General features: G+C 37.4%; 3 protein-coding genes and 1 pseudogene across 3 annotated transcripts; all 4 read left to right on the forward strand.

Moving 5' to 3' along the window:
• The first annotated feature begins 1,217 nt into the window (after nucleotides 1-1,217).
• On the forward strand, nucleotides 1,218-2,778 carry LOC125468748 (annotated as a pseudogene).
• A 1,160-nt stretch (nucleotides 2,779-3,938) lies between these two features.
• Nucleotides 3,939-6,496, forward strand: LOC103942996 (UDP-glycosyltransferase 76B1-like). Its single transcript, XM_048565732.1, has 2 exons — nucleotides 3,939-4,538; nucleotides 5,469-6,496. The coding sequence occupies exons 1-2, from the start codon at nucleotides 4,028-4,030 to the stop codon at nucleotides 6,359-6,361; spliced, it is 1,404 nt and encodes a 467-aa protein (XP_048421689.1). The 5' UTR covers nucleotides 3,939-4,027; the 3' UTR covers nucleotides 6,362-6,496.
• Nucleotides 6,497-10,684: 4,188 nt separating this feature from the next.
• On the forward strand, nucleotides 10,685-12,799 carry LOC103942718 (UDP-glycosyltransferase 76F1). Its single transcript, XM_009352909.2, has 2 exons — nucleotides 10,685-11,252; nucleotides 11,865-12,799. The coding sequence occupies exons 1-2, from the start codon at nucleotides 10,781-10,783 to the stop codon at nucleotides 12,767-12,769; spliced, it is 1,377 nt and encodes a 458-aa protein (XP_009351184.2). The 5' UTR covers nucleotides 10,685-10,780; the 3' UTR covers nucleotides 12,770-12,799.
• An 11,072-nt stretch (nucleotides 12,800-23,871) lies between these two features.
• Nucleotides 23,872-24,677, forward strand: LOC103942700 (18.2 kDa class I heat shock protein). The gene has a single exon (XM_009352889.3). It carries the CDS (start codon nucleotides 24,005-24,007, stop codon nucleotides 24,470-24,472), a length of 468 nt encoding a protein of 155 aa, XP_009351164.1. The 5' UTR covers nucleotides 23,872-24,004; the 3' UTR covers nucleotides 24,473-24,677.
• Nucleotides 24,678-26,608: the final 1,931 nt, after the last annotated feature.

Here is a 26,608-nt window from a genome sequence, read left to right on the forward strand (position 1 = left end):
TACCTCAATTCATTAAGATTCTTCTAGCATTCATAGCTCTCAAGTAAAAATACTTCATTAAAACAAGAAAATTACAAACAGAGTTTACAAAGGATTTTCCCTTTCGGAAAGCTCCTTGAAAAGCTTAAGATTTTACAAACATACCCTAAAAACACTCTCCCTAGACACGTAACAGGAGAAGAACTAATTTATCAATTACTTTATTTGTGAAACTGAACCATATATGCAGCAGGTTGGTAAAGAAAAGCACAAGCCTAACACGCACACTCTCTGTAATGGTAGGAGATAAAGGGTCAGAGATTGATTTATAATATAAAAAACTTCATTTTTAATTCTTAAAAATGATGAGTTTTAGACTATAACTTTGTGTAAAATTGAAATCTAATTTTAGTCCATGATACGTTTAATCATCTCATTTATTAATTACATTTTGGTGTTTTATTTCCCTATTTTCAATGTATAATTACCTTTAATTTTCATTTTCATTTCATTCATCATAATATATTTTGATGGAGACGTCTCCATTTAGGTAAACTAATTCTTTTATATAATACATTCCAATACAATTTGTATAATCTTTCATTTAGACACATTAATTCATTTAATATATTTCTGTATATCCATCGATACAAATATATAAGTACACTAATTCAATATAATACATTTTGGTACGTAAATTCTGGTACACTAATTCAGTATAATACCTTTCGGTATTGACATTTAGGTACATTAATTCAATATAATACATTTCAGTAAATACATTTAGGTTCATTATAATATATGTAGGTACAAACATTTCAGTTCTGTCATTTCTGTACACTTATATGTATTTACATATTTGTGTGTCACTAATTTCTTTTAATATTTCTCATTTATGTTCATTTATAATTGAAAGAACTAATATGTGCATATCAATAAAATTAAAATTTTAATGTGGAGACATTAAATAAAAATACACATTAAATAACAAAAATAGAATATAAATTGTAATAAAAATACACTTTAAGAGATTAAATTGAATATGTAATCTAGCACCATTTTTTTATTTATTTTAATTCTAATATTTTACAAGGACTAATGTTCAAAAACTCTTTCATAAAATTAGGCACAGAGATTGTGACATATGCCCTAGCTTCCAATTAGCTAGTATAAATAAAGAACTTCTGTCATCGATCAGTCACAACATTTTCAAGCCAAGCAACCACATAATCACTGTAATGGAGCAGAGCAAACACCGGAGAGTGATACTCTTCCCCTTGCCTTGTCCTGCATCACATATAAACCCAATGCTGCAACTGGCCAACATTATACACACCAAAGGCTTCTCCATAACCATTATCCACACCAACTTCAACGCTCACAAGTTCAACCCATCAGCCCATCCACACTTCACGTTTATCTCAATCCCTGACGGCTTATCTGAATCCGAGGCGGCCTCCAATAACATTCTCCATCTTTTTTCTCTTCTGAATGTCAAATGTGTTGAACCGTTCCTCGAACGCTTGGCTAGCTTGTTATCTGCTGACGCTAACTCAGAGGAGCCTATTGCTTGCTTAATTTCTGATGCTATTTTTGACTTCACACAACCTGTTGCTGAGAGCCTCAAGCTCCCAAGGGTTGTGCTAAAGACCGAGGGTGCCACTTGCGTTGCTGTTTATTCTGCATTTCCTCTTCTGCTTGAAAAGGGTTACCTTCCCATACAAGGTTCAACCGTACAAGCAATTTCATTCTTAACATTGCATATCACTCAATTCGAAAAATTTATGTGTAGCACAGTCACATGATATTACTAATTCATGTATACTAATGCGACAACTAATATTTAGTTATTGCTTTCCAAATAGATTCTCGACTAGAAGAGCTGGTGAAGGAGCTTCCACCTCTCAAAGTCAAAGACCTTCCGGTGGTCAAAGGGTACGATGCCGATAAAAATTTTGAGTTCGTTGTTTACGTGTCAAGTAAAACTCAGGCCTCAGATGGACTGATTTTCAATACTTTTGAAGACCTTGAAGAAACTTCACTGGCCAAAATACGCCACGAATATCTACCCAATACTCCGATTTTCCCAATAGGCCCATTTCACAAGTATTCCCTTTCCCCTTCTTCAAATAGCCTATTGACACAAGACCAAAGTTGCATTTCATGGCTAAACACTCAAGCACCAAAGTCAGTTGTTTATGTGAGTTTTGGGACCGTTGCCAAAATGGAAGAAGCTCAATTTTTGGAGATAGCTTGGGGACTATGCAATAGCAACCAACCCTTCTTGTGGGTGGTTCGACCTGATTTAGTCCATGGATCGAATTGCCTCGAACAATGACCTAGTGGGTTTGTGGAGACTTTGAACGGGAGGGGACACATTGTGAAATGGGCGCCACAAAAAGAAGTGTTGGCCCATCCGGCAGTTGGAGCTTTTTGGACCCATAATGGTTGGAATTCTACATTTGAGAGTGTTTGTGAGGGGGTCCCCATGATTTGTACGCCAAGTTTCGCCGATCAAATGGTTCTTGCAAGATATGCGAGTGAAGTTTGGAAGGTCGGGTTGCAGATGGAAGATGGGATTGAGAGAGGTGTGATTGAAAAAACAATTAGGAAAGTAATGGTGGAGAAGGAAGGGGAAGAGATGAGAGATAGAGCCTTGAAGCTAATGGAGAAGGCAAATCTTTGCCTCAAGCAAGGTGGCTCCTCAAACCAATCTTTGGATGGGTTGGTTAAACACATTTTATCATTCATATCATTTGGTGTTCTACAAGAATGACATATAAATAGTGCATCAAAACTGTTTTGTTCCCTTTTTTTTTTTTTGTTAAACAATTGATTTTGTTAGATTAATCACTGAAAGAATTTGAACCCACGTCGTCATATAAGGACTCAACACATTTTTACGACTATTTCTATTTTAACTTGACATTTCTACCAACAATATTTATTTTATTTTTTGTCACAAATTAACATTTATTTAAAACGAAAGAAGGGGTTGCACGGGGCCAATCCAAAAAAGGCAAAAACCCAACAGAGATTGAGGAAATCCAAGTAGACAGAGCCCAACTCAATAAGCAAAAAACAAAAAAAAAAAACGAAAGGGTATTCTAACAAACTATGAATGTTTTTTTCTTTTTTGACAACGATAGCAGTAATAGGTCAAAATATTACTCATTAAAATGTGAAAAAAAATCGGTAGAGATCGAAGTAGTATGATAATACATTATCAGGAATGAGAATCATCTCTGGATTTACTTTGTAAGAATTTAGAGGATTATTTAATCGTGTCCATTTATTATAAATTTTATGATCAATTTTTATGAAATACTATTTGTGTTAAATTTTAAATAAAATATTTAAAATAATTTCTAACCGTTATGATATATGATAAATAGATATAGTTAAAAAAGGCATTGAATCCTCCAAAAAAAGGATCTGGTGACTATGCTTCTTCCATTATCAGAATTACTTTATGCAAATGGGATCCAAGATTTCCTCCACTATCTTATTTGCGAGTCTTAAAAGTCATGAGCCTGTAGTTCAGAAAAGAAAAAAATCAACGTCAGTGACCCATTCAATCAGAAAAAGTTTTAGGAGTTGCGTGAGTAAATAGACGGCTGCTCTAGTTTATATTATATAAAAGGTTTGTCTTCGGTTCGTTTATTTTTTTATTTTATTTTTAAGGATACTACCAAATGAACAAAGCTGCTTTAAAAATACAAGGGTTTCTGCTCTTACTCAATAACGAGAAAATTTTCAATGTGATTGGAATACGATGTGGTACATTACGTGTCATTATATAAATAGTAAAATATATGTATTTAAAAATTAATAATTTAAAAAATACAAGTTTTCATCACTTATATCCATTTTCCGATCATAATGAAAAATTTCCCTCCAATAACAGCTTAACTAGCATCCGAGTTGTTTGTTCAAGCTCTAAATTTTCAATGATTTGGACACTTATCAAGTTGTTATTGGATGAAAGCTCCTGCTTTTTAAAAAAAAAAAAAATAACCAAGCTTTATTCATACCAAGTTCATATGCTATGCAAACAACAAACAATCTCGATTCACAAATGGAGCAAAGCAAAGGCAGGAGACTGATCCTTTGCCCACTGCCATTCCAGGGGCATATAAACCCTATGCTGGAACTGGCCAACATTCTCCATTCCAAAGGCTTCTCCATAGCCATCATCCACACCAACTTCAACTCCCTCAATCCTTCAACCCGAAACCCACACTTCACCTACCATTCAATCCCTGTTGACTTGACAGAAACCGAGGCCTCCATCAAGGATCTCACCGTCGTTCTTTCTATTCTAAATGCTAAATGTGTTGAGCCTTTCAGAGAATGTTTGGCCGAGTTGTTATCCGATGGCATGAATTCGGAGAACCCCATTGCATGCTTGATCTCCGACCCTCTCTTCAACTTCACTCGATCGGTTGCGGAGAGCTTTAAGCTGCCGACGATCATATTAAGGACCGGGTGTGCCGCTTCCTTCGCTGTCTACATAGCATTTCCACTTCTCAAGAAAAAAGGATTACTTACGAATACAGGTACAATCTCAAGCCAACAAAACCCTATTATCAAAAGTCTTTTTATCTCATCATTGTTACGAATCCACATAATATGAGTAGAATGATAATCGTAAAACCATACCGAGACTGATGACTCGTTTAAAATTCTTTCTGTAAGTAGCATTTTTGTTTTTTGTTCATAAGAGATTATGCAATATAATATGTGCTTTTATTATAAGAGAAACTAATGGAAAAAGCTTGAAAATCTTGAGTTTTATCGATAATGATAAAATAAAGAGTAAAGTGAATAGTACCAGGTTTGACTTTTTAGTGTAAAAACATGTTTTTTCATTAAAGTGAACAGTACTGAGAGTTTTTCGTTAAAGTTACCTTTATTATAAACATGTTCCAAATTCTATAAAAAATGTTGCTTGAAAAAAACACTTGAGAAGTCATTTTTTTCTTCTTTAGAAATAACTCTATAGATCCAAAATGTTTTTGTTTACCAAAAGAACTTTTAATTCTTCCAGAAGTGAATCCAAATTGATACTTAAACAACTTATGTAGAATTGAATTAAGCTAATTAGCCAGGTTAAGCATGTTTATCCCTTGCTCTCCCTCCTCATAAATTAACATTTTAGAATGTGTAAATGACCAAATATATATAACTATAGAAAACTTATAGTTGGCTTTCTATTTTGACAATAAACATATACTTGCTACAAGTGTTTTAATTGCCTAAATATATAATGAATGGATCCTGACTCTGTGTATTATTTATTAGTGCACATAATTGGGTAAGGATATCTAGTGCTAGTCATAATTTCCTTGTAGCGGTTACAATTGCCGAAATATTATTGTCTTTTTATTAATTCATTTTTATATAATAATATCACTTCACGTATTATAATAAGAACGTACGAAGATTTACCCAATTTATATTTGACTTTTTATTTTCACAAAACTTAGGTTCTCGACTAGAAGAGCCAGTGATCGAGCTATCACCTATCAAAGCTAGAGACCTACCCACGATGCCCAATTGTGACGCTGAGGATTTATATCAACTGATAACCAACATGGTAAATGAATCCAAGGCTTCTTACGGACTCATTTTCAATACTTTTGAAGATCTTGAAGGACATGCACTTGCCACAATTCGCCAAGAATATCACCCCAATATTCCAGTTTTCTCACTAGGTCCATTTCACAAGTGTGGCCCCACAACCTCTTCTTCTTCAAGTAGTTTATTAGCACAAGACCAAAGTTGCATTTCATGGCTAAACGCTCAAGCGCCAAAATCGGTTGTTTATGTTAGCTTTGGGAGCATGGCCAAGATTGATCAAGCTCAATTTTTGGAGATTGCTTGGGGGTTGGCCAACAATGGCCAGCCTTTTTTGTGGGTGGTTCGACCTGGATTAGTTCAAGGGTCGGACTGGCTTGAAACGTTGCCTGACGGGTTGTTAAAAGCTTTGAACAAGAGGGTTCATGTAGTGAAATGGGCTCCACAAAAGGAAGTGTTGGCTCACCCAGCAGTTGGAGCCTTTTGGACTCACTGTGGTTGGAATTCTACATTGGAGGGTATTTGTGAAGGGGTCCCTATGATTTGTACACCATGCTTTGGTGATCAAATGGTGAATGCAAGATATGTGAGCGATGTTTGGAAGGTAGGGATGCAGTTGGAGCATGGGATTGAGAGAGGTGAGGTTGAAAGAACAATTAGAAGACTAATGGTGGAGGAAGAAGGGGAAGAGATCAAAGACAGAGCCTTAAAGTTGATGGAGGCGGCAAATCTTTGCCATAAAGAAGGTGGCTCTTCATACCAATTCTTGGATGGCTTGGTTCAATATGTTTTGTCGTTATAAATCGTTTGTTTCTAAAACTCAGCATTATTCAATAAAATAAAAATGTTTTGTTGGCTTGCAGCCTTGCACCATGTGTATTAATATTGTTGATATTTCGATAATTTTAAAATTGCTAATATGCAGACATCATGCCTAGTTAACAAATATTAGAGTTTTTTTATAAGATGTCTTAAGAAAATCTGTAGCTTTTGATTAATAAGGTTTTCTTTTACATATTTTTTAAATAAAGTTAATCTTCATTAGACGTGGAAAGAGACGTATAGCAGCTGATTGCGTTAAAGATACCAAAAATTTAAAATTTATCCAAACTTTTAATATCTTTGTATTTGAGGTATAAATGTGAAGATATAAAGGGTTGAGATGTTGTCATGTGTCAGAAGATGGAGTAGGCAGTTAGTCTCTGATCGTATTAATTAGCTAACTCCTGGTTTGATATTTCTATGCTTTGAAAACAAGTTATTTATGTTGTGCTATGAAAATAAGTAACTGTGAAATAAAGTAGAAAAATGTTTGGTAAACTTTTTTGTAAAAGTGTTTTTGACAAAAAAAAAAAAAAAACTGTATTACAATGTTTGATAAACTTTTATATAAAACTGATATGAAAAAGCTAGTTTTTCAAAGCTGGGTTTTACAGCTTTATGTTTTTTGCTTCTTTTTAGCTAAAATTATTAAAAAAAAAAAAAAAATTAAAACTGAACGAATTTTTTTACTTTGTATGATCATTTTTTTTCAGAATCACATCAATATCAAATTAAACCTATGTTAGTAAATGGAAGTTATATAAGCTGTTGTAATGAACTCATTTGTACAGTGAATGAAATATGCAGAAACAATTGATTCCTTCTCTCTCTAATATTCTCTAAAGGATTCGTCTTTTGCAAGATTTACATGGTATCTACGCCATGGATGGAGCTCTCTTGATTTTGGCTGAGCTTCTTCCATCCCGATCTCTCTACTGCTTCCGCATTCTCTCTTTCTCTGGTATCTCTCAACTCTATCTTCGATCTTGATTATTCTTTGGAAATTGTGCGATTCTCTCTGGAAATTGTGATCTTCTTCTTAAGGTTTTTGCATCTTAACTGTTCGATGCAATGTCTGAATGACTTGATCTTTCTCTAAGGCTGTGATTCTGCATTTCAATCTCTGTTAATTGATTGTTCTCCGAATTTCTTTAAGAAATTGTGAATTTCTGAAACCCTAATTCTTCAAACTCTTCAAGATTTCTCTTATTTCTCCTCAAATTACAAGAATTACAAGCATGATGGTGACGACTGATAAGTTGCAGATTGTTCGGTCTCCGATCACGAATCTTATTCCTAATGTTTCTACTTCTGTGACTGAAACGTGATGATACGAATTACTTTGTTTGGCATTTATCAATTGAAGTTACTTCTTGAAAGCCATAGCATTCTTGGCTTTGTTGATGGCACATGACGGTGTCCTACTCGATTCACTGGCGATGTTGACACTGTAGTTGTTGAAATTGAAGCTTTTCAGATTTGGAAGATGCATGATTGAGTTTTGATGCAGCTGATTATTGCAACTCTTCCTCTAACAGCAATGTCTTGTATCATTGGCTGTTCTAATTCTCTGGGAATGTGGAATAATTTGAAGCATAGATTCTCCACTGTTACTAAGACTAGTATATTCCAGATGAAAACTGAGTTACAGAATATCAAGAAAGGTTCAGAATCTGTTTCACAGTATCTTTAACACATCAAAGATACTGGTGTCCCCTTTGAAGATGATGATATTGTGATTTTAGCACTTAAAGGTCTGCCTTCTGAGTACAACACTTTTCGAACGGTAATCAGAGGTAGAGATAATGTCATCTCCCTCAAGGAATTCAGGTCTCAACTTCGTGCACAAGAGGCTACACTTGATACCACTTCTAGTCCAGGCACATTCTTACCTGCAATGCTAGCTAATGATTCTTCTTCGAAAGGAAAAATGTTGTTGCTTAATGAAGGTTCAAAGTTCAAACAATTTTTGTTTGATAAGGGCATAATTCATCACAAATCGTGTCCTTATACACCTGAACAGAATGGTCTCGCTGAAAGAAAGCATAGACACATTCTTCAAATAGCAGTCACTCTTTTGCAAACTGCTAAATTGTCCTCCCAATTCTGGTTTCATGCTTGTGCTATTTCAGTCTATCTTATCAATAGAATGCCCTGCCAAATTTTAAAAATGACATCTCCTTATACATATATGTTTGGCAAGCCTCATGTGTTATCTCATTTAAAAGTATTTGGATGTGCATGCTTTCCATTTCTCAGACCCTATAATTCTACAAAACTTCAACAAAAAACAACAGTGGCTTTTTAGGGTATGCAGGGCAATATAAGCGATATTTGTGTCTTAATCCAGTTTCAGGGAGAATTTTGTCTCACGGCATGTTCTTTATGATGAGTCTGTTTTTCCCTATACATCATTATGTCCTCTTCCTCACACACAGACACATTTGAACTTTCATTTGTTTTTTGGCAAAAATCTTATCATTTTTTAATTGGAGTATATTTCTTTAAATAATTAGAGTTTTTAATGTTTTAAAATGAATTTTTAACGCTAAGATAACGAAATAGATTACATTGGCTAATGGTATAAAATCCAAAGACTACACTAAAACACATGGATTAAATTGACTAAAGTGTTAAAACACAAAGATCATTTAGGCCATCTCCAACCGAAGGCTTCAGGGGGTTGAAAATAGTTCGAAAATTGTATCCAACCAAGGACTAGGCCAGAGGGTTTGTGGGTCCCACGGAATCTGAAAGGGCCAAAGGGCTGGTCGCATGCAGCGAGCCAGGGGCTGGCTAGAAATTCCAGAAATTCTGTCAGATGTAACCAACAGAAATGCTTAAACAAAAATTTGAAAGCTGTCACCAATTACTGTTGGATTTAAATTTTTGGGCCTTTTTTATTTTTATTTTTTTAATTCTTAAAAATTCTAATTTTTTTTTTCCTATAAATACCTAAACCATTCATTCACCATTCTTCACAAAATTTTCACCATTCCTATACCATTTCAATTCTCATATAAGTTGTTGTAGTTTTTAAATTTAAATAATAAATTATGTTTAGCCCTCGATTGGAGATTTTTTTGTGACAGGGCTAAAACGAGCCCTTTGGTCCTCGATTGGAAGTGGAGCCAAATATGGTTATGTACTGTTAATTAAAATATTAATATTTTGAAGGATCAGAAAGTTAAAACGAGTCATCTGGCTAACCCTCAATTGGAAATGGCTTTAGACATTTAAACCTACAATAAACAGTAAACCTTTGGGCTTAGCAAAGATACTTACAATAAAGTACCTTGGTCTTAGCAAAGACACTTACAATTACGTAATGAATCCCTTCATCTATGGATTATCAGCACGATTTATCGTGTAAACACTTCATCACTTCCCCTCCAATCGAAATATAGTCGTGGGTTGTACTTGCAATTGTCGGTTAAGGGCGTACGGCCACCTATACGATAACAATTAATAATAGACTAGGATTCTCTTTTCTCATCTTTCTATCCCCTTTCATCATTTCCTCTTACATTCTTTATTTTGTCTTTATTTTTCTATAAAAAAAAATTAATATAAGATGTTAACGTAGTTTAATCGTGACCGTTCAAATAGGAGAGGAGGAAAGGGAAGAGGAAAAAAAAGGGGAGAGAATCTTACTCCACTATGTGAGATTGGTTGTATAAATCTTAAAAATGACATTGGACTTGATTTTGTACAAAATTTTTGGTTTGCCTCAAATACTCCACGTCATTTCTTAAAATCTCTTTCTAAATCTTCGTCTACCTCTTTATATTGATAAAAAAACGATATGAATGATCCCTTCTACAACTAATCTGATGTTACCGAAGTCATAATCTCATTATGAACCACCTAATGCATGCTACCAAATTAAATATGAGACTACAACTTCTCAGTCCTGCATGAAAATTACAATAATATTAAAGGACCTAAGAGCATCTTTCTTCTTTGAAGATGATCTAATATTGATATATTTTATCATTTTGTGTCGAACGTAGTTCTGCTTGACGAATCTTATGCTACTGGTGCTAGTGTTTTTATTTTATATATATATACACACACACAGAGATAGTGACATATAGGGTTTGTTTTGTATCAGCTCGTATGTTGATCATACTGAAAAATCTCTCGTGAAGTAGGATTTTCTCCCTTTTATTTTTATTCCTTTTTCTCTCCTCCTCTCATACTTTGCTCTTTATCTTATTATCTCTACAAAATATATATATATATATATATATATAATATTAACGTCATATAATCGTAACAATTCAAATAGATGAGAAGAGAAAGAGGAGAGAATCGTCCTCCTTGCCTTATAGGTACAGAGGAAGATATAAGTGATTAACTACTCAGGAGAAACGAAGAGAGTTACAAACTTACAACAATGGAGGAAAGGAAGGGCAGGAGATTGGTACTATTCCCACTGCCCTTGCAAGGCCATATAAACCCTATGCTAGAGCTGGCCAATATTCTGCACTTGAAAGGCTTCTCCATAACCATCATACACACCCACTTCAACTCCCTCAACCCTTCAACCTATCCCCATTTCACCTTCCACTCCATCCCCGACGGCTTATCCGAATCCGAGGCCGCCACGAAGGATCTTGTTCTCCTTCTTTCTCTACTGAATGCTAAATGTATTGAGCCTTTTAGGGAGTGTTTGGTTAGGTTGTTATCGGATGCATCGGAGGAGCCAGTTGCTTGCTTGATCTCTGATGTTATCCATTTCTTCACTGAATCTGTTGCTGACAGCCTTAAGATCCCAAGGATTGTGTTGAGGACGGGGGGTGCTTCTTCTTTTGCTGTTTTTGCCGCCTTTTCGCTTCTGAGGGAAAAGGGGTACCTCCCTATTCAAGGTTTGGTTTTCTTGCTTTTCTTTCTTTCTTGGTAATTGGTTGGTAAGATGCAGATTTAATGGTAAAATTTGTACCACCTTAAAATTGCCTCAGGCCTAAGGTTGATATGGTAGAACCTGATGCGGCCACGTTAACTAGAAACAGTGTGAGCGCTCTTCTTTCCATCAAGTTTGAACCCTCTTTCCACACTAGAAAAAGCTGATCTACTAAAACCCATGAGTCCGACAAAAATTATATGCTATTCGCCTTTTACATGTTGCTTGAACTAATCAGTTAGGCCGGTTATTCATGACAGTGTACATACTCACTTGCATCCAAACTCAGATGTCTCTACTTGTAGATTAGAGTAGTTTAAAACATTGCACCTTGTCAAAAGAAATCTAATCATAACTTATTTACCATAACAATAGGACAACTAATTTTCCTTTTCAACTGTGTTCTTCACAAATAATCCCCTCAAATCTACCGTTCATGGGCAAAGCCACTTAAAGCCCTGTTTTGAAGGAAAATAACTATAAGTGAAGGATGCTTCTGTAGTTTGAATCTTTAAATGTTTGTCACTAACATTATCATATCGCACGAACTAATTAAGTATTTTTAATTTGTCTTAAGAGTCTCGACTAGAAGAGCCAGTGATAGAGTTTCCACCTATCAAGGTCAAAGACCTTCCATTGATCAACAGGTGCATCACAGAGGAATATAGCAAACTAGTATCTGGCCTGTCAAACGGAGCCAAAGCTTCATGTGGAGTTATCTTCAACACTTTTGAAGACCTTGAAGAACATGCACTGGCCAGAATAAAACAAGAACTCCCCAACATTCCAATTTTCCCAATAGGCCCGTTTCACAAGTTTTACCCTACATCTTCTTCAAGTGACTTATTCTCAATAGACCACAGTTGCATTTCGTGGCTAGACAGTCAAGCACCAAAATCTGTTGTCTATATTAGTTTTGGGAGCATTGCTGCAATGAAGGAAGCTGAATTTTCAGAGATAGCTTGGGGGCTAGCCAACAGTAATCAGCCCTTCTTGTGGGTGGTTCGGCCCGGGTTAGTCCAAGCATCAGAGCCGTTTCCGAGCGGGTTTCTCGAGACTTTGAATGGGAGGGGTCACATTGTCAAATGGGCACCTCAGAAGGAGGTGCTCGCCCATCCAGCAATTGGAGCGTTTTGGACTCACAACGGCTGGAACTCGACACTGGAGAGTATTTGTGAGGGGGTCCCTATGATTTGTATGCCATGTTTTACTGATCAAATGGTGAATGCAAGATTTGCAAGTGATGGTTGGAAGGTAGGGTTACAGTTAGAGAATGGGATGGAGAGAGGTGAGATTGAAAGAACAATTAGAAAGCTAGTGGTGGAAAAAGAAGGGGAAGAGATCAGAGAAAGAGCCTTGAAACTAAAGGAGAAAGCTAATCTGTGCTTCAAACAAGGTGGCTCGTCGTACCAATCCTTGGATGGCTTGGTCAAACACATTTTATTGTTAGAATCAGTTGTCTTTCAATCTCAGAGTCATTAATGGGGAGAATCTATCTTTTAACTGGTTCAATGTCATTTTGTATCACATGGAGAAAAATAAATAAATAAATAAAAAGAGATAAAATCAAGAATAACTAGAATCTCTACAAGGAAATCCTAACTCAGCCTTCGGAGTTGTATGTTGAAAATCAGATTACATGTAACGAACGGATGAACAAACGGATTACAAAATTAGAATATTATGAAAAACGAAGGAATACTCCAAATTCGTCGAAATGGTTACATAACTCAAATGGACTACATTATGAGTGACTTGTTATTGTATGGGGTTACAAAATATTATATATATATATATATATATAACTAATATAATCCTAATAAGCAAGGAAACGAAACCCTAATACTAACGGGTTAGGCCCAAAAAACCAAACATTAAAATAAATCGAAATACTAATATTTTCCAACACTCCCATCAAACTCATTGTGGTACACAACATGAGTTCGCCAACAGACAGATATGGATATAAATTCCGTTATGCTAACTTCCGATGCTAATTCTCTTACGAAAGTTAGTGCAACTGCAAGATTCCGGTGGCAATGCCAATGCAAGATTTTGATGCTAGTGCTAGTGCAAAATTCTAATGCCAATACTAGTGCAAGTGCAAGTGCCATTGCCAATTCCAATGCCAATACTAGTGCAAACTTCCCTAAAGCTAAGTGCGAACTTCCAAACAAAAGAAAACGTTTATTCACCATGTACAGAACGTCATTCAAGTGGTCAACATTCCACGTTCGAACAATCATTGTGTTAGAAAAGCAACAACAAACTTCGAACAATTCAAGCAAATGAGCAACCAAATCATTCAAACAAACTAACATGTGTGTGGGCCTTAGGTCATCTCCAACCGATCCGAGGTCAGAGGGCTGAAAATAGCTCGAAATGACACAAAAACGATCTCCAATCCAAGGTTAGGCCAAATGGCTCGTGGGCCCTATGGGGCCAGAAAAAGGAAAACATGCCAACCAGCTGGCCCAAGGAAGCCAGCCAAGTAGCCCTGGGTTGGCCCAAGAGGTGAATCCAACGGCTACTAACGTGTAGCCCCGGGCTAGCCTAAGAGGTGAATCCAACAACTACTAACGTCGGCTAGCCGTTAAATTTGAATATTTTTTTTTCTTTACAACTTTTTTTAAACAAAAATTAAAAATTCTAATTGTTTTCCTGTAACTACCTAAGCCATTAAACAACATTAAATAACATTGAGTAACATTAAACAAAATTAAATAACATTAAACTTAAACAACATTTAACAACCTAAAACAACATTAAGTAAAATTATTGACACTCGAAATCCGAGACGTAAATTTATTGAGATTCCAATTCGAAAAATTATTGACATTTCATCTTGAAAAATTATTGAGGTAGTTTAATTTAAGTAACCATATTAATTCAATTAAAATAATAAATTATATTTGGCCCTATGGCCCTTTAGTCTCCTCGGTTGGAGATGATTTTTTTGTCACAGGGCTATGGTTGGTCTATGGCCCTCTGGCCCCTCAGTTGGAGATGGTAAGAAATATGGCCAGCACTGTTCATTAAAATATTAATTTCTTGAAAGGGTATAGGGCTAAAACGAGCCATCTAATCCTATTTCGGCTGGAGATGGCCTTAAAGATTCAAAAAGGCCAACCTTTTCTCCTTGCTGGTGTGGGTCTCAAAACCTCAAAAACAAACAACTATTTTTCTATTTTCATTGTCTTTTTCCTCCTTTCTTCCTCCCCTCATCTTTCTTTTTGTCTTTGAGAAATGCAAGAGAGATTAAATGTGTGGAGTAAATTTTGTAAAGTTAAGTAACATGAAAATTGATGATTGAACTATTACTTAAGTGTTGATTAATGTGCTTATTTCTTATTGGTGGGCGACACATCGTTTAGTTTACAAGTTTAATCCCAAACATTACTCTTTTTCTTTTTCTCTTTTTTTTTCTTTCCTCTTTTTTTCCCTTTTTTTTTTCTTCGTTGCCTTTCCTTTTCTGTTTACAAGTGCAGCATCAAAGCAACTCCAGTGCAAAACAAGCGAGGTGGAAAGGGTGCAGATGTAGTGCGGGAAATAGTGTGGTGATGCAGCTGGTGACGTGCATATCAGAGTGGCGACGATGCGGAAGTTCATCCGATTGAAATGGTGGTAGAACGAATTTGGGTACAAGCAGACGGAGAGAGTGCAGAGGGTGAGGACAAACTCGATCCGAGTTTGTGGTTTTTGGGTTGAGCACCAGTGGTTTTGGGGCAGCGGATACAGGCGACAGGCAGATTGATACCAAACAAAAGAAGCTCAATACCACGCTGACACCAAGTTGAAAATTTGAGTAGACATAACGTATTCGTCATTGGCATTTAGATTTTAAAGTCGATGGAGTGATAAGACAATTGGGTGGCTTAACACCACTCTAATTTTATGTTTAATTTCAGATATGATTTTTAACTAATCTCGTGATGTCACATATCATTATCTAGAGTAATAATTTTGCGGTTAGATTGTTAACTAATTCTATAGCGTCATGTATCATGATCCTGTAATTTTTATTTTTTTTAATATTTTTCTACCCAAATTAATACGGACTATTAGATTTTTTTTTTTTCCTTTTTCTTTTTTCCAATCTAACAACTCATATTGTGCCACGTGAGCCCACCAGTAAAAAGATACTTTTTTGAATTTTTCTTTTTTTTTTTTTGGAAAAAATATGGGCCATAGGATACATAGCCGTTGGCTTTTTGCGCGCCAACGTGGCCCCAACGCCTGGGTTTTGGGCAATTGACTCACCATCACACGCACGTGAAGCATACGCACATGACGCAAAAAAAAAAAAACTATAATGTGGTTGACGTCAGCCTGATATCTCATAAACTCAGGCACAAACACAAACAACTCTTACTCGATTGCATGGTCAAGAATTGATGGGCGCACGAATAGCCCGACTTTTTGAACTGGGGTGCAGAGGGTGTTTTGTGTTTTGGGGGATTCAATTACCAATTTCCTCGGCATATGGAATGGGGTAGAGCTCTAAAGGATAATGCAACTAGGTAAAGTCATATATTATCTTAGTATTTGCTTATACGTAGCTCACATATCCTTTCAATTGCTTATACTTTGCTGACTCACACACACATTCCTTTTTCTCGTATTTCTATTTAACTTTATCTCTTGATTTCTTCAATTAAAAAGCTAAAAATAAGCAAAAGTGTATTACTAAGACTCACTCTAATTCTTAATATAAAACTCAAAATTTAGCTTCTAAACTCATCCCAACTCACTCAAACCTTTGATTCAAAATTGAATTTTGCGTTAAAACTTATTTTTGGGGTAAATTTAACACAAGAAATCGGCTTGAGTAAAAAATATTGGCCCACTGTGGGCGTAGACACGCTGAGAAAAAGAGAGAGCGTGCTAGTTGACGCGCTAAAAGCATGGCAACACGCCAAAAAGCAAGAAAATGGGACAGCTTTGAGGGGAAGTGAGGCCCAACCTGATGGGTTGTCGGCCACCCATATGCAATCCCATCTCTTATATTTCTATCAGATGAAATAGATTATTGAGTCGTTGGATCACCACCAGTCTAGATTCAAAAGTATATAATTTTAAATTTTAAATTTACAAATACATTAAATCCAACGAGTGAGACTGAATATGATCAAATCTAACGATCCAAAATTAAATCAACAACTAGGTGCAATGCCTTGTTTCGTCGGTTTAGTGATTTTTCAATATTTATCGGAATCTAAATTTTTTTAGGTTAAAATGTTTACAAAATTAATTATGATAGTGTAACAATCAATTCCTAAATGTACGACTTTATAAATTTTAAAAATGTGAATTGATGAAAATGCCCTAGAGGCGAGATTATTGACTTCCATTGACCGTTATTTCGTGACTCGTGTGAGCCATTATTTTACCGTATTCTAGAAGTTCTTGATGATACGAACACGTACGCGCAGACGGAATGGAAATCGGAGTTACGTTGGAGGCTTTACGGAACTACAAATCGGAATAATACTTTTGTAAAAATTACTATTTATTATTTCTCATAATTATTATATTATTATTTTAACAATTATTGTTGAGATATTTTATTAATTTAATATTCTTTTTGGCCCGTGGGGCCCACACATCACAAACTCACCACTCACTCTCTACCGCGTGTTCCCCTCTCCCTCACTTTATCACTCTTGTTTTCCCTTAGCTCTCTGTCTTTCAGACACCCTCCTATCCTCTCCGTGGAACCTAGCAAGAACCGAGACCACTGGCCCTCTAACTCTAGTGAGAGTTAAAGACATCCAAGCCACCAACTCCTACTCTGTTTCCTTGTCCAAACACTAAAACCAGAAATGAAGTTTGCTGTGCTCAATGGCCATTGTCACTGTTCATAATAACCTCCGGAAAATCCTTCACGATTCGAGTTACGATAAACCTAGAAATTGACATCAATCATCTTTGATCACTGTTTTGTATATGATTCTTACCTTATTTGAGAGAAATGTTGAAGTTTTGATGCAAATCAATTCGAGGAAAACTTTCCCCAGTTTTTCGGTGAGAATTCGACGGCTTCGAGCCATTTTCCGACCAACTTCGGCCACAGCTGGGCCTTGAATGGATATAATTTGAATCCTTATCTCCCTAGCTTCATTTTTGTTTTTTAATTTTTTATTGTAGTTGAGTTTTGAACTCGTTATAGCCATTTGAAGTTTTCTGGCCATCATTTGCGATTCTGGCATTCTTTTTCATTTAGCCCCTGCGGGTTCAACCCGCGAGCCCAAACGAGTCCACCCGACCCGATAGGAAAAAAAAAAGATCTAAACCCATATTCAAGCCTGGATTTGACACGGGCCCAAACCCGAGGATCTGACCCGACCTACTTCCCAAGACCAGATATGGAATATTCCTGGGATATTCTCTATGTTGACATTTTTTAATGTTCTTGGAAACCTTCCTAGGCTAATTTCAATGCCTTGAGTTCATTTTTGACATCCATTTAGTGAAATTTTGAAGTTTTAACGTAGTTGATCGGCTCGGTGACTCAGTTGACTTTTTAGGATTGACCATTGATTTTTTGTTGACTTTTTACGAAAATTGTCCGGGACCCTTCTACGCGTATTTCGACTCCCTGATTCCAAATCCGCACTCTGTTTTCCCAACTTTAATTGTTTTAGTTGAGTTTTACTGACGGAACCCAATATTATGCATAGGTGTGATTACTATCGGAGACACCGGCCTTCTTAGTTCGAACTGTTGCGACCTTTCAAGTATTTGTGAGTGGGTCTTTTCTTTTATATAGTATATATAGTATATTTCTTTAGTTTCCATATGTACTTAATACTGAATTTTCTATGTGATACCATAATTAAATTAACGTTTATAAGAAATGTCATATTGATGAGAATTAGGAAATTATTATAAATCCTACGTGATGCACAGGTATGTGTACTATTATGGGATGCTTTAATTATATTTACAACCATGAATAATACCATAGTGACTAGAACTATTGGATTTCTGTGGCAGGTGACACACCCCGACCCAGAAAATCCACTTGGACCCTGAATCGAGCTGTGCTGGCCGACACCTGGAAGGTGACGAAGCCATAAAATGTGATAGTGTATAAAAAGTGAATGAATTTGATTCCAAAAGTGTCTAAATACCAAAGTGCGCTACGAGTGGGAGCGAACCCATTTCACGCGCGATGTCAGAGCATAAGTAAGGTACAGTAATGTGAGTAAGAATCATACCCTAAAAAATATCCATCAATACTAAGATTCGCCACAGATTCTTGTCGATACAAACTCAGCAGCTAAAACCTGGAGGGCACCAAACAGAAGGTGTGAGTAAGCAATAAAACCAAGCTTCCCAAAGTTACTACCTCTCTAAAAGTAATGCCCTTAACTGTAAAACCCGTATCATTTTCCATAAGACAGTACAACATATATACATATATCTAAACCAAACTCGGAAATGACCAAAACCACGGTTTGCCATCAAATTCACCATACATTAATAAGTAGGCCAAATGAACTAAATCAATACAAAGTGATATATCAGTCAGAGTCATCTAAAATGACATGTACAACTTAACCGTATCTCGTCAATCATGGCTAGTATATAAGTCGGAGTCACCTATAATGACCTGTACGACTTATCCACATCTTGTCAATCCTGGCTAGCATGTAAGTCGGAGTCACCTATAGTGACCTGTACGACTTATCCATATCTCGTCAATCCTGGCTAGCATGTAAGTCGGAGTCACCTATAGTGACCTATACGACTTATCCATATCTCGTCAATCCTGGCTAGCATATAGCTCAATAAGTATACCTGCACACGAGTCGGAACCACCTAAAGTGGTCTGTACGACAGGACTAGGTGTAAATAAATACGCTCGAGTGCTACGATCACGTGAAGACTGGGCGAATAATCGCGGGTCACCTACGAGTCGGAACCACCTAAAGTGGTCTGTACGACAAGACTGTGCACCTACCTTGGATCCAAGGTGAGCGTAAGGTGCGGAAGGTGAACATCACGTGAAGAACTGTGCCCTGGCCACGGGCGGGAGCACTAACACCGGGGTGCAGGTTTATGAGCTTTCAATGCATCTCAATATAACATGTGCAACTCATGGCAACCAGTACGACAGTATCGAAGTTGCCTAACTCATAACTGTAGTCGTACTATAACGCAATCGATTCAACTAGTACCATAAACTCACCTGAACTTACGTGGGTGTCCTGAGTTCACCTTTGCACTTGAAAGCATTCCCAATAATTATATGCAAGTAATATACATATGGATATATCATGATGCAATCTACTACTCAACCATGTCGTAGCATTTTCAATTATAAACAATATGGTATGAAGTGTACAATCAATAACGTCCTATTCCCAAACTACTTATTTTCAAGGATAATTATCCATGACAACCCAATTAACTCTAATTTAACTAACTAATTCACAAAACTAAAACTTGTCTTTACCAATTTCCTTCGCATTTCTTAATTTCCCAAGCAAGGCTTTTGTCTCTATTTTATGGCTGCATCTAACGTCTCGTTAGACTGCCTACGTACCCTAAACAGGGATCAAGCCATTCGTAGTTCACATAGTACTTCAAGCATTCACAATAATTATACGAAGGTAATGTACCTAATCAATTTAAAAGTGTCGATAGAACTCTCAATAATATGCACAATAAAAAGGAAAAGATCCACTCACCTGGAGTCCACGTTATACTTCTCTAGCACGCGCATCGAGGCGTCCTGAATGATCGGTCCCTGTGGCCAATTATCAAATCACATCTCAGAACTCTTATCTGAAGAATATGCAATTCACATAAAACACAACCTCAACGACATTCTAAAATAGGTTGAGACCTATTGACCACAAGTCAACCGTCAATCAAAGATCGACGGTAGGGTTTACAACCTTGTATAACTTGACCCAGAAGATCCGCATATCAGATTTCCAATCCGTAACTCCCAACGATCCACAATATGTTTCTAGAATAACATATTAAAATTTCATTACGATCCAACGGTCAGATCTCCGCCAATTGCCTAAAACAAGTGGCCGTGAACATTTATTTTACTAACTTACAAATCCAATTCAGGAAGATCCGTAAGTCGGATTCCTGATCCGTAAATTCCTATAATCTTTAAATATTACGTATTATAATGTATCCAATTTTGGTGACGATCCAACGGTCGGATCATCGTTTCACATTTTTATCAAGTAACGTATCGTAACGAATTTAGGTTCCAACTATCAACCTACGTCATTCAAATGACAAAACTGAATTCAAAACATTTTTCATAGCCTAAAAATAGCATTGGCAGCCCACTGGCCACGCGCCGCCGCGGGTGGCGGTCGGCCGCCCCGACTCGCCGGAAAATCCAACTATTTCCAAAAATTCTCAAACTTCACAGAAATGAAGATCTCAGTGAGTGGAGCAACTTTCATACCTTCCACGAAGTCCAAACATGGACGGAAGATGGTCAATTTTGCCTACGAAGCCGACGGGTGCCCAAAACTTCCCGACGTCGATTCGTCGTCCACGGTGGTCCAACGGGGTCAAGGTTGGTTGTGTTTTGCTCCTGGGATGATGGGCTACAAAGCCCAAGTGGTGGCATCGGCCATTGCTTTGCCGATTTGCCGGAAAATCGAAAAGGGTGGCCGGAGCACCATTGATTTTCGTCAACTTTCGTGGCCTCAAACCGCCTCATACCATGGTTAATCAAGGTGTTTCTTGGGTGGGTTTTGTAGAGGGGAATGAGAGCTTCAAGATGGTGGTGGTGGCATCGAAAAACTCCACCGGAGTTGGCCGGAATCGGCCTCGGAAAATGGGCACTCGCGGTGGTGCGAGTGGACGAAACCCACTTCCTATTTTTTTTTTTTTTCTTTCTTCCAATTCTGATTGGGCCTTTCCCCACAAGGGGGAATTTAATTTAAATAAACGTTAAACCTTGAATAACCAATTTCGAACGTCCGTAACTATACCGTTATAATCCGGACTCGCAAACAGCTTTCGCCGATACGTTCGTACCAATAAGTACTACGAGGATATGCTAAAAGAATAAGTCTCACATCTCTCGAGTCGATGGTCAACGGAAGTCAAAGCCCTTGCCTCTAGGGCAATTTTGTAAATTCACGCTTTTAAAATAAAATAAAAACGTAAAATTTGGAGCGGGTTGTCACAGCAGGACCATATTCATGTTATCTGTTCATAGTTGCTACACTGGTGTTTGTACTTGCCCGGGCTAAGGCCAGACTTCATGTGTATGTTCACATTGCATCGTACGCTCACTTTGGATCCATTATAGGTGCCAGTCCTGTCCTAGATTGTTATAGCTAATTAGGACTCGTATGTGAGCGCATAGCACCAGTTTTTACATGATTGTAGTATTATAACGTAAATCATTATTACACCCAGTCTTGTTCATGTCACAATATCTCCGCATGAACTCGTGTGTCAGCATATGTCGATGAGCACTCGATATGATATGTTTATTTCTACGAGATATTGTGATTACTAGAAGTTATATGCTTATTTACAAATTATTGTGAAATATTGCATTTTTGAGGTATTGATGGCTACGGAGTATTTTCATACTATAAGTAGTATGTTATAATTGGAAACTATACTTGTCTCACGACGAGGGGTTATAGGTTTTCAAAAAGGTTTCTACAAAGCTTTATTTTTAGGACCACTCACCCTTACTTTTCGCCCTTCCAGGATTTAGTGGCAGTGTTCGTGTCGACAAGGATTTCTAGCAAACGTTGATATCATAGACTACTCTCAATGGTATAGCTCTTATTCTAATTTTACTGTACTCTACTTATGCTCTGACATCCCGTGTGAAATGGGTTCATTCCCACTCACAAGCACACTCTTATATTTTAGGCACTTTTAGGGTCAAATTTATTCATTTTTTGCACATCACTACACTTTATGGCTTCGTCACCTTCCTAGTGTCGACTGACACGACTCGATTTGGAGCCTAAGTGGACATCCCGGGTCAAAGTGTGTCAGATAGTCTACATAATTTTAGACTAAAAATTTAATCCAAATTGATTGGAGCAGAAAAGTTTTTGAGTTAAAGTCTAAATTTTCTGGCTGAAATTTTTTAGATTTTAACCCAAAAAAATGTATGGATATTAGGGGTGGGCACTTTGGAACCGAAAACTAAAACCGAAACACGAACCAAATTGAACCACACCGAATAGTTTGGTTTTAACCGCAGTGTAGGAAAACGGTTTGGTTTCAATATTGGCTTTTGAAAACCCAACTGGACCACAAATATATAAAGAACCTTTAATTGAATAACCATATTAGATGTTATGTTTTAATTAGGTGTTTGTTACACTCCATATATTTAATTAGTTGTTTCCTGCTTAGTGCTACTCTCGGTCTCATTTGGCATTGGGGACAAAACATTTTCATAAGGGGTGTGATATCCATACACTCCATTTTACTTCTCACACACCCTTTTAATTTTCGATCATCAGATCGGATGAATTGAAGAAGATCAACGAACAGAAATTAACAAGAGGTGTGTGAGAAGTAATTTGGGGTGTGTGGATAGCACATCCCTTTCATAATATCGGTTCTTGTGTATGCATGTAAATCAGATTCAGATATGTATGTTTTTTGTCCTCAATTGCTCTGTTTGGGCGATTATTACTTTTTTTAGGCGCCGATGACGGGTTCTGGATAAGGTACTAAAGGCTTCAATATTAGTTTTTCTGGGTGATGAATGTGAAATGGTAATAGATATTGACTAGGGTACATTAATTTGTAAAAAATGGTTTATTTTGGTTGAAAATATTTTGGTACAAAATGATAGGAGTGTATCAATTTGTTTCATTGTTATTTACTCAAACTCTATCTGATTTGGTTAGGCCTTTTATGATACTTGCAGACTTTGACTATTTGATTTGGTTTGGTGTGTAATCAAGGGGCAGAGGAATCCTTACGACACTTTGTTGTGGTGGGGAGTGACAAGAGTCTAATTAGTAGTTAGCAGTAACACCTCTCTCTTAGGGTGTGTATGCTTTGTTTAATATTTTTTGTGAGAGAGGGGAGGGGAGAGAGAGAGAGAACAATGAGAAATTTTTTCATTTTGTATGTAAGTGGTTTGAAAACCGAACCGAAACTGTTTGAAACGGCACCAAATCGAACCCAACGATTTGATTTGATTTTGATTTTGACTTCAAAATTGCACCGAATCGAACCGTAAAAAATTATAGTTTCGATTTTGATTTCACTTAAAATCGTAGAATCCAACCGTGCCGACCCCAGTAGATATTGCTTCCCATAAACAAAACCGTTCCATTTCAATGGTGGCAATTCCAACTTGCCTCGAGTCAGAGTCGCATGCAATGTCCAATGGATTTTTTAACTAACAATTATTTTTGTGGGCTCAAAAGGAACTAACCCAATTTATTCATGGACCTGAGATAAGAGCACTGGGCTGCCGTTCTTGAAATTATTATTGTTTTTGTTTCTTAAAAAAAAAAGGCGTTTCGGGAAGTCAATGGAAGCTCGTAGAACTCTCTGTTTTTATCTCTTTTCTGGATAAGTATGGAACTTTCCGTAATTCTTAAAGATCCACGAAAACGCCTGAATCTTCTTTGGAAACCTATAAATACACCCAGTCCGTGCTGTCTCGTCAGATAAAGATCGTCCAAAGCGTTTAAAATACTTCTAAGTTTACACCCAGCAAAAAACCCAACACCCATGGCTCTCAGTCTCTTTGGAAACGGCCGACGAAGCAACGTCTTCGACCCCTTCTCTCTCGACATCTGGGACCCGTTCGAGGGCTTCAGCACTCTGGCCAACATCCCCTCCTCCGCACGGGAAACAACCGCCATCGCCAACACCCGCATCGACTGGAAGGAGACCCCGGAGGCCCACGTTTTCAAGGCGGACCTCCCGGGGATAAAAAAGGAGGAGGTGAAAGTTGAGGTGGAGGATGGGAGGGTCCTGCAGATCAGCGGCGAGAGGAGCCGGGAGCAGGAGGATAAGAACGACAAGTGGCACAGGGTGGAGAGGAGCAGCGGCAAGTTCATAAGGAGGTTCAGGCTGCCGGAGAACGCGAAGATTGATCAGGTGAAGGCGGCGATGGAGAATGGGGTGCTGACTGTGACTGTGCCGAAAGAGGAGGAGAAGAAGCCTGAGGTGAAGGCCATTGACATCTCCGGCTAAACTAGATTCGCATAACCTCGGCTGCTTTTGGGCTTAATTTAAATGTTGTAATATTAAATAACGGTTTGTTGTGGTTTTAATTTCTGTCTTTCGCATTTCCGAGTCTGTGTGTACGTGAGATGAGTGATATGTTGCGTCAGTTTTCATGTATGGTTTCTTGTTCTGAAATGTTATAAACCTCCACAAAAGTTTGAGTGCGTTCTTATTGAAAGACCGAGTCGTGAATCCTCTTCCAATACAAACTCTTGAGTTTGTTTACTTGGTCAGCATTTTGATTGGTTAGCCTTTCTGTTATTATTATTCGATTTTTTCAAAGTTGTTGTAATTAGTTTTCACCGTATGTTCAGTTTATGGTTTATCTTTGAATTTTGAAGTGCACTCTACGTTGTTGAGGGTACGCAATACAGTGAAGAAAAATCTGGTGCCATATTTACATTCTTGCAGAATCAGTTTATTGGAAATTTAGTTCTCTGCAAATCCTAGTTCTTTATGGTATGCCCACCAAAACCCCCCACCTACATTTCCTGCTGCTAAGATGGCGTCTTTCATGACTACCGTCGTCAGTATCAAGCTGGATAAGACTATCCCTTGTGGTTAGCTCAGATCGTTCCAATCCTGAAGAGTCGTGATCTTATGGGTTACGTTGATGGTGTATGCCCTCCCAAACACCTTGTTGGGAGCAATTCTGTCAATCCCGCCTACAACATGTGGATGCAGCAAAGACCAAATGATCATCAGTTGGATAAATGGCTCTCATTGCCTCAGTTCTTTCGATTGTGGCAAGCAAACGATAGGAAGCACTGGAGCAGAGGTATGCGTCCTCATCCCAGAATCGAATTCTTTTCCTCCGCAATGAATACTCCAAAGTAAGAAATGTGAGTTATCTGTCACTGATTATCTTGATAAGATGAATGTGATTGCTGACAATTTGGCTTTAGCTCCTATGTGGACGATGATGAACTTGTCCAAATCATTTTGAACAACATTGGTTCTGCGTTTGAAATGATTGTCAATGCTGCTCAGGCACATGATACACCTATCACATACCTAACTCTTGAAGCTCTTTCACTAGTTGAATCGCCCCCAGTGAATGCTTTTGTAGCAGCAAGAGGAAGTGGTGGACGTTCTCGTGGTACTGGGTGCGGTGGTTTTCCATCCAATCGTGGAGGTGTAAATCCACGAGTCTCTGGTTCTCGTAACAACAACAATTACCAGCGTGTTCTTGGTGGTAATGGTGATCCATTTGGGTCTGGAGACAGTCGTATTACCTGCTAGATATGTGGAAAGGAAGGGCATCTAACCCTTGATTGTTACCCACACATGAACACTGCGTATGAAGGTCGTATTCCCGCCAAGCGCCTAAGTGCAATGGCTTCTTCACCGACCGTTTTGAATCGCCAAAACAATTGCTCATGGTTGCTCGATACAGGAGATATTCAGAATTTGGTGAATCCCAAAGAGTACAATGGTAATAAAAACATTGGAGGTGTAGGTAATGACACTGGCATTTCTATTGCTCACTCTGGTTCGAATCAAATAAATACTACTTCTTGCTCGTTCAACCTTAATAATATTTTGCACTGTCCATCTGCTTCAACAAACATAATATGCTCATAGATTTACCCTAAATAACCATTGTTACCTTATAATTTTTCCATGCCATATTGTTGTTAAGGACCTCAAGACCCGGATGATGCTTTTCCAAGAGAGGTGTGAGAATGGCTTATATCCATTTCAAAGTGGTAATGGAATATCCAAGCATCCTTTGTTTGCATTTGTAGGAGTTCGTGTCTCAGTACAAAAATGGCACTCTCGTTTAGGCCATCCTACCCTTCAAATAATTAAGTTTTTAGTTTCAAATAATCAAGTGCCAGTTCATGGCACTAATGATGTAAAGTTTTGTCAGTCATGTCCATAAATTTCTAAATTGTCATTTAGTACCTCCAAGTCTATTTCTAGATTTCCATTAGAACTTTTGCATTCCGATGATTGGTGTTTTCCTGTGGTTTCAGTTGAAGCAGATAAATATTATTTGCTTTTTGTGGATGATTTTTTACGATATTCATGGATTTTTCCCCTTAAGCAAAAATCTTAAGTCTTTGAAATGTTTGTCACGTTTAAAAAGAAAGTGGAAAA

This window comes from the organism of the source record quoted next, unplaced genomic scaffold (assembly GCF_019419815.1).
Source record: "Pyrus x bretschneideri cultivar Hongxiangsu unplaced genomic scaffold, Pyrus_bretschneideri_v1 Contig4, whole genome shotgun sequence".
In the NCBI taxonomy this organism is placed as follows: domain Eukaryota; kingdom Viridiplantae; phylum Streptophyta; class Magnoliopsida; order Rosales; family Rosaceae; genus Pyrus; species Pyrus x bretschneideri.